Source organism: Xiphias gladius, chromosome 7 (genome assembly GCF_016859285.1).
Source record: "Xiphias gladius isolate SHS-SW01 ecotype Sanya breed wild chromosome 7, ASM1685928v1, whole genome shotgun sequence".
In the NCBI taxonomy this organism is placed as follows: Eukaryota; Metazoa; Chordata; class Actinopteri; order Istiophoriformes; family Xiphiidae; genus Xiphias; species Xiphias gladius.
In genome coordinates, this window is record NC_053406.1 from 52,001 (window position 1) to 60,901 (window position 8,901).

An 8,901-nucleotide genomic window follows, 5' to 3' on the forward strand; every position below is an offset into this window, starting at 1 on the left:
TAGAGCTAACAGGAGGGGACCTCACAGGACTGTTCCGGCTCAAACATTTGGAGGATTTTTCACCAGAAAACTCTGTTTAGTTTCTTCCAAGTGAAAAAAAAAAAGTGTTCAGCAAGAATTTCAAGCAGAACTGGAAATAAAACAAGCTGCAGTAGCTGCAGCAATACACGTATTTATTATATTTGTTACTTCCACATGTCACACTGTTAAAGCTGTTGGAGAACACATGTAATATATAACAGCTTGTTGCATTATTAAATCCCCACTCTCTCTCTCCTGCAGCGGTACACATACATTGCAATGTGGAGGTGGTTTCACTGATGTTTTGTGGGTTGTGATTGGATCTGTGTATTGATATTTGGGTTGTTGATAGTCCAGTGTTCTACACAAGCAAACTTTTCATTTGGTTTCTTGTCAGGTTTACCTTTTGTGAAGCTGCTCTGCAGTGTTTTAAGTTCTGTTTGGTGGAGGCTCATCCCAGTCTAATAGAGTTTAAGGCTGTGAGATTCCTCTGGTACCATTACACTGTCTGCCATGTTTGTGTGTTGCCACAGCAACAAAAAACATAACACCTTGTTGTTTCCACAGTCAGCGATGTTATCCATCCATCCTTTTCTACTGCTGGGACGAGGCCATGGTGGCAGCAGGCTAAGCAAGTCCAATCTCCCCATCAACATTTTCCCAGCTCCTCCAAGGAGATCCTCAGGCTTTCTCTGGCCAAACGAGATATATAATCTCTCCAGTGTGTTCTTAGTCTACCCTGGGATCTCCCCTAACAGTTTGTAATGCCTGGAAAACCTCCAGATGAAGGTGCCCAGGAGGCATCCTGATGAGATCTTCAAACCACCTCAACTGGCTCCTTTTGATATGAAGGAGCGGCGACTCTACTCTAAGGGTGAGCCCAGCTACCCTGCGGAGGAAACTCATTTCAGCCGTTTGTATTTGCAATCTTATTATTTCGGTCACTACCCAAAGCTCATGACCATAGTTGAGGGTTGGAACGTAGATCAACTGGTAAATCAAAAGCTTCACCTTCCAGCTCAGCTCCCGTTTTACCACATTACTCCAATACAATGCACACATTGCTGCTAATGCTGCAACAAACCGTCAGTCAATCCTGTGGTCCATTTTACTCCTCACTGTGAACAAAACCCTGAAATAGTTACACTCAAACAAAAATATAAATCACTACCTCAGTCAGGGGCAGTGCAACCCCACAGCCATTGTCCCCAACCTCAACGCAAAATTGAACAGGCGAGTCAGCCTAGACAGACCAACAATATCCAGTGCTTTCAGCGTCTCAGGGCGAATCTCATCATCACCAGCAGGTTCTCAGGCTCCCACCACTACAGAAACTAACAATCTTCTGACCACAATTCGTAGCAGCTGCCTCCAAAATGGTGACTTTAAACGTGCCCCCAAAGTCCCCCCGGATGCATGAGAATTTTCCCATTTCACCCTCACTTCACATTTGGGCCTACCAGGACTGTCTGGCAGTCTCCCCCACCATCTGATATAAGTCACCATCAGTTGACAGTTATGCTACTCTCTTCACCAAGGACTACAAAGTCAGTGACTGATCTTTGTCTAAGGCGTTCTGGTACTCGGTACACTTATGAACAGCCCTGTGCTCTAACATGGTGTTTATCATTGACTAGCATAGAATTCCAATAACAAAGCACCACTCGGGTTCAGATAAGGCAGGCCATTCTTCCTAGTCGCCCTTTCTCCATCATTGCCCACATGATTATTGAAATCCCCCAGCAGAACTATTGGTGTTCTCTTTTCCAGGACCCAACCCAGAGACACAAAAAAGGCCAGATATTCCAAACTACCGTTTGGACCATAAGCAAAAACAACAGTTAGACTCTTCCTCTCGGAGACTCACAGCCCCTTAGAGGCAACCTTGGGCCAACACGGCAGCAGCTCCATGTCGCTTTTTTGGGCTGTGCCCTACTAGGTCCAGTGGGTCACGGTCCTGCCAACAGAGGCTCACTAGCGAACTCTCCTCAAAGATCTGATTCCAGAAGGGAACCCCGACTTCCCTATTCTGGTCAAGGTGCTACAGCTCCATCATAGGCAATTCATTAGTGTCTATGAATGGCTCTTAGTCTGTTCCCTACCCTGGGACCAATCCCGCTGGACTCCTACCACAATAAGTCAGCAATTTTCAGAGGGGTGATTTGCATCTAACTGAAATGCCCGTACTGAGAAGAAATATAAAAATCACTGATCTTTAGTCATTATTTGATGTTTTGTCCCATGTATTTCTACATGTAGATATAACATACACATTATTTTAAATCAAGTTTCCTGTAACTTTAATGTCCTTTTTATGCTTCTTTTTCCATCTTCTCCCTACAACCCTGCCTGTTGTGAATTTGTAATTAGTTTTCCTAAGATAACAGAGGTGGTCATCTTTAAATATATGACACATCCTTTTTCTCTACAATTAACACCACCCAACCAGTCGAGGAAGACGGCCACCCACCCTTAGTCCAATGCTGTTGGAAGTTTCAACCTTTTAAAAGAGTTTTTTTCCTCAACACTGTTGCCAAGTGCTTGGAACTGTTGGGTTTCTCTTTATGATATCGTCATTAGTCTTGACTTTAATTTGTAAAGTGCTATGAGATAATGCATGTTATGATTTGGTGCTATCTAATAAAATTTCATTCAATGTGTGGTTGGACACGGTATAACAGGAGGCACTCTAGTACATGCAGTGATAATTATTATGAGTGCATTTCTCAACTTTTTTGTCTTTCAAAGTCATAAAACAAAGTGAAACTTATTACCTACTGAACCTATAACACACTGAAAAGGCGGGTGGAACTCAGCTCTTACACCCAACTCTATATGGGTGTGTTCCAAGGGATGAAGTGGTTGGCAATCATGACAAATGGATAACAGTGCATACTGTACTGTCTATTACATCAGCAGGGATATGTTTTGCATGATGGCTAATAAAGGTATGTTCTTTTGAAATTCAAAAAACTGAGTGTTTGTTAGTAGTTGGACAGTGACTGCTGCTGCCAGCTGAAGTATGTAAACACTTTGGGCCTCCTGTGTTTCAAGTCAGTTTCAGTAAAACCTCTTATCTGCACAAACTTGGAGTAAATTGCATCTTACAACTTGATGAATTCCACATGAAGAAGGATGTTTGTGAGACTTGATCATTAGTATATCATCACTCCCAAATGCTATACAACTCTATTCCCTCTGTCTGTGGTTAAGTCTCAGTCTCAAAATGAAAGAGAAGCATTCAATTTACAGAAGCTATGGACGATGTTTCCCTGGACAGAGACCTGCAGAAACCCTCTGAGGCAGCTATCAGACTGCTAGAATTTTAAGACTATTTAACTGTGCCCGTTATATTGTAAAAATACTCATGCCTATCAAATCTTTAAAAACAAACAAACAAAAAAAAACAAAACAATGTCGAACCTCTAAACTGACAGCCACAATGCACATCACACTGATGAGATACTGTATTAATTTACTGTAAATTTCTTTGTTTTTCATTTTAAAATGATTCAGTTGATTTAAATCCCAAAATCATTCAGAATAGGGAACTGTAATTCTTAAATCAAATAAGTGTTTCCCCATTGTGGAGAGAGTCAGACTTTCTATACATGACTTCTTTTGCTGTACCATAGGAATAAAAACTTCCCTCCCAATATGATGAAAAGAAATTCAAATGTTACCATATTGGCATCATCTTTTTCACAAGATTTTCTGACAAAGCTTGAGAATGAAATGCTGTTCGGCATTCAACTTTAACAGCAATCCATTAAGGGAATAAATCATTTTTATTTTTTTAAAATTGTGTAATGGTTTTGTTTTGGTGGAACATTTGCACATGTGAAGGCGATCACCGTCATTACAATGGATAATTCGCCCCAAAGAAAACGCCACCAGTAAAAAACATATGGTAAATGGACTGAAGCCCCTATCTAGTCTTATCGACCACTCAAAGCACTTTAAACTACTGCCACATTCATCCATTCAAACACAAACTCATACAGCACTCTTTTTTATGCATATTGCGCTTTGTACACACACACACACACACACACACACACTATATCGGGGGCAATTTGGGGTTCAGTATTTTGTCCAAGGACACTTCGACATGCAGACTGGAGGAGCCAGGGATTGAACCACCGACCTTTCGGTGGCAGCAAGGTGGTTGAGGCGGTTGAGTTGAGAACTTTCAATCTCAACTGTGTGAGTCATCCACATCTTCATCAAAACTTGCCATTTTCAGCATGTATGTTGCTAGCTCAGAGGTTGTTGTTGTTTCCCATAGCAAAGGGGATTTTGAAAACGGTGACAGGCAGGGGAAGCAGAAAGTGAGGAGAATGCCACGTGAGACACACAGCCAATGGCAGGCTTATACCCACACTCTACATTCGGTGATTCACACTACTTGAACAGTAACATTTGGTGCTCTGGTGAGTTTTTGGGGTAGCAGAACAGTGTGTGTGTGATTTAGTCAAGATAAACTATGGCGCATGTAACATGTCACCCAGTGCAACAGTGTGGCTTACTGATTTTTTTTTTTTATTAGTTTTTGGACAACAATGGAGTTGCATGGCAGAGAGAAATAAGGTGCATCAAGCTTTGGGTACACAGACAATATTTGTTAGTAGGAGATATTCATTTTTGGCTTCAGTCTGCAAATGGCATTTATTGACAATAAGAACAATGTAGAATATCACCAGACGCATCCTTTATGGATGGGAACTAGAAACACTTGTCAACAGTACCACTCGTCCTAATACGTCTTTAATTGAATATTCTTTGCCTTTTAAACAACATGTATGTAACTGACAGCCCAACTAGTCCAAAAAAGAGCCAGATAAACAGATAACAGTGAGCAATAGAGAAAGAGAGAAAGAGAGAGAGAGAAAATTAGAAAGGAGGGTGAGAGAAAGCAGCATGATAGACAGAAACTAAGAAATGTACTCGCGTTGATTAAATGGTTTAATGTTAGTTATGTATGATCAGCTACAGCTCCATCATAACCATCTGATCATGTTACTGCAGATGTCTGAGAAGTTTAACTCATAAAGTGGAGACTAAAAATAATTTCAAAAAAGTAGGAGGGTGAGAGAAAGCACCATGAGAGACAGAAACAAAGAAATGTACTCGCATTGGTAGAGAGTGTGTAAAATTACCTTAGAATGGTTACAGATGGGGTTATTCGTGTTCATTACTGATGAGAGAGCTGTCAATTTTTATTTGAAATTCAAACATTTGTTCAAATATGGGGGAAAAAAATGAAATATTCAATCAGTGTTTCCTCTAGGATTTTTTTCAGCAGCAGTGTTGTGCACGCGTCCATGAGCCTGAAATACTGGACCCGTATTTACAGCGTTGGTGGAGGAACAGCTTAAAACGATCTCAGAATTGTTATAGATAGGGTAATTAATGTTGCCTTGTTGTGTGTGTGTTAATTTACCACGCGCTTTTGGCACTTGAAGGTCTCTGGTGGCCCAGGTAGCTGTAGTAACAAATGTGGAAGAATGAAATGGGACTTGCTAAAACCTGTATGAACAGTGGTCCGGCCTGCTGGGAAAATGCACTGCAGTGTACTTACCAGACCACCCCAAACGCTCCATAGCCGATGGGCCTGTCAGGTTCTATATCCAGCTGCTGTTGTAGTTGGTGTGGGTGTTGCTGCTGCTGAGGCGGCTGCTGGTGTTGGTGGTGGTGGGCCTTGACAGCAGCGGCAGCGGCAGCTTGAACCTGGGCAGGAGCCACAGCCGCCGCCGGTCCGGGTGCTTGTCCGGGGGCAGGAGAGGGGAAGTAGGGCTGCTGCTGGCCAGGGTTGAGCATCACTGCCGCAGCTGCAGCCGTGGAAGTGTGTTGCTGGACTGTGTGCACAGCGGCGGCAGAGCCCGGGTGCTGCAAGTGATGCTGGCCAGCGTGGTGGTGGTGGTGGTGCATGTGGGGAGGCGGAAGGTGCTGGAGCTGGTGGTGGTGGTGCGGGTGATGGGCAGCCACTGCTGAGGAGCCACCATTGTAAGCAGCCATCATTTTTGTAACATTTGTAGCTGCTGTTCCGCAAAGTGCCATTCACTGATGTTAAAATGCCTCCTGTCAGAACCTTTGTCTAAAAGTGATGCTAATGGTTACCAGGCTGCAACACTGTGGCTCATGAAACTTTGAGACAACATGCAGAAAACTGATCTGAGGTCTAAATGATCCAACAGCAGCTACTTCCAATCTGTGGGTAGAGAAACCACTGTGGTGTGCCTCTTTATCATAATGCCAAAAAGGATCTGACCGACTTGCTCTAAATTAATTTTTTGGCTGGCACACCATTAGGTTGCTGTAGCCCGGGGATAATGACTGAGAGCATATCATGAGCATGTAGCTCTAGCAAATGAGCAGCCTAGTCTAAAAACCTGTGCAGTGCCACCGGTAGCAATGACAACTCAAAAAAACCCAATCGAAAATAACCCACACCCCCCTCAATAAATAAAAAGTCGGTAGCCCTAGATCTCTCTCATGATAGAGGTGGAGCCCCCCTCCCTCCTGATAGCACAGTGTGATCAAAAGCCTGTCACATGGGAGGCAGCAGCGCATTCATCTTTTTATAGTGTGCAAGTTTGCCACACGCCCCGGTCCAGCGCCGTTGCTTTTCCCACCACCGGGGCTCGGCACAGTTTGGAAATCTCATCTATTCTTCCAAAGTGAATCCTTCTTCATGCAGCTCCTCCGTAAACAGAGCTAATCTCCAGGCCGTAATTAACACTGCTAATCCGGTACAGTAGAGGTGTATCCCAGCCCAGGCCACAGTGCAGCGGGCAGGCAAGGCAGGCAGGCAGGCAGGCAGGCAGGCCCAGGCCTCGGCCGTCCACTCCACTCACATATTATTACACCGATCCAACGAGCCGTGCGCCAGGAAACAAACCCCCATCACTGTGACGGAGACGAAGCTTCAAAGAAGGACTCAGAACACGAGCAGAGAAATCCTTACACACGGCTGACACATAACTTATTTCCCCCATCGACAGCGGTGTGTTTGCTGTGTTTGAGTGTGTCCTCCTGTCCCTCACATCAAACTGATCCACGGAGGATAAATAACAATGCGGGGAAAAAAGTTAAATCCTTTTAATGCGGGATCAGCTCTCCTGCTGCCAGGAGCTAGAGAGAAGAGACAGTAGTGATGAACCTGACAGCTTGGAGATAGCTGATAGGTGTACGTGTGTTCGCATCAAAACAGCCGTACCTCCGTCCCTGCTGGTGTCGGTGAGCCCTGCTGTCAGCGGAATACCAGGAAGCCTCCCAGTTAAACCGCTATACGTCGGGCACACGACGCTCCGCTGCCGCTGACATGGTGAAACTGTCTCACAAAGCAACTGAGATGTTCAGCAGATCCAACATGGTGAACAAAACCTGGGCTACTCGGCGGTGAGATTATGTGCGACGGAAACCCAATCACCTACCGCATCGCAGTGACGTCACGGTAATCCCCTGATTGTCACCACGGGCAGCCAGTGGCGCGTGAGGGCTGGGGTGCCCACGGGGCTGATTGCTGCTCCTGAACACCCAATGATATCCCGTGATACATCCAGTGGTACATCCATTTGTACATCCAGTGACTGGAGTCAGAAACAACACACAGCACAGACCAGAAAGAAAAACAGGTACAGAAGAACACATATACCAAAAGACAGGGATCATGCGTTTGGATTTAGCACAGTATCATATTACCTGGGGAACTGCAGCCTATTTCAGGGGTGTAGTAGTGAGGGGAATAATGGAAGCAAGTACCCAGGACTCCAAAATAAGGAGGGCCCTCACAAAGCCTGGACATTTCCTGAAAATCTGAAGTTTGATTTTCTGCAATTTTGAAAGTTTTTGTTATTACCATTATAAATAAAGTATTACTGTCGAATAAACATTTTGATAGACTGTTTCTTGTATCTTATCTAATCTTGTCTTTAAAAAGGGAAATCAGGTGAACAAAAGAGAAAAGACAGACAGGAGACAGAAAGAAAACAAATCAGCTGGTGATAAAATTCTGTGAACACAATTTGCAGGCAGTGTTGATTAAATGGTTTAATGCTGGTTATGTATGATCAGCTACAGCTCCATCATAACCATCTGATCATGTTACTGCAGATGTCAGAGAAGACCATGAGAGACAGAAACTAAGACATGTAATCGCCTTGGTAGAGAGTGTGTAAAATTACCTTAGAATAGTTACAGATGGGGTTATTCGTGTTCATTACTGATGACGAGAGCTGTCAATTTTTATTTGAAATTCAAATATTTGTTCAAATATGGGAAAAAAAATGAAATATTCAATCAATCACTGTTTCCTCTAGGAATTTTTTCAGCAGCAGTGTTGTGCACGCATCCATGAGCCTGAGACACTGGACCCGTATTTACCAGCGTTGGTGGAGGAACAGCTTAAAACGATCTTAGAATCATTATAGATAGGGTAATTCATGTTTGCCTTACTATTTCAAATAATTTCAAATAGTAATTTTCAGCAGTTTATAGTGGAAAGGAGATTTGCAACACTAACATCAAGTAGGTCACTAACATTAACTTTAAGTAGGCTATTTTCCAATATAATTATGAATGCTCATAATTCACAGTGTTTCTGAAGGGATAACTCCAGTAAGTCAGTTTGCGAGTGTAGCAACATCCTGTGTTTTAGTTTTACTACTGGCGCCACTTTTTTATATATCAATTTGGATTGTTCATTTATTAATTTTTTAAAATGATATTATACTATTTCTATGTTGCAGTAGATTAGGCTGCACCTGTTCGAGACTAATTCACCTTAATTCTCCAAATAAAAAAATATTCCAATCAAGTATTGCTCTGTTGTCAGTAACACAGTAATCCTTTCTCATCTTAAGTAAGATCACTTTCCAC

At 43.1% G+C, this 8,901-nt stretch overlaps 1 protein-coding gene across 1 annotated transcript in view; it reads right to left on the bottom strand.

The window, feature by feature from the left end:
- nlk2 (nemo-like kinase, type 2) overlaps positions 1-7,427 on the bottom strand; it is a 29,907-nt gene extending 22,480 nt beyond the window's left edge. Inside the window, exon 1 of the mRNA XM_040131187.1 lies at positions 5,603-7,427. Within this exon, the coding sequence (XP_039987121.1) occupies positions 5,603-6,081 (479 nt within the window). The 5' untranslated portion in view covers positions 6,082-7,427. The remainder of the gene's footprint in view (positions 1-5,602) is intronic.
- Positions 7,428-8,901: the final 1,474 nt, after the last annotated feature.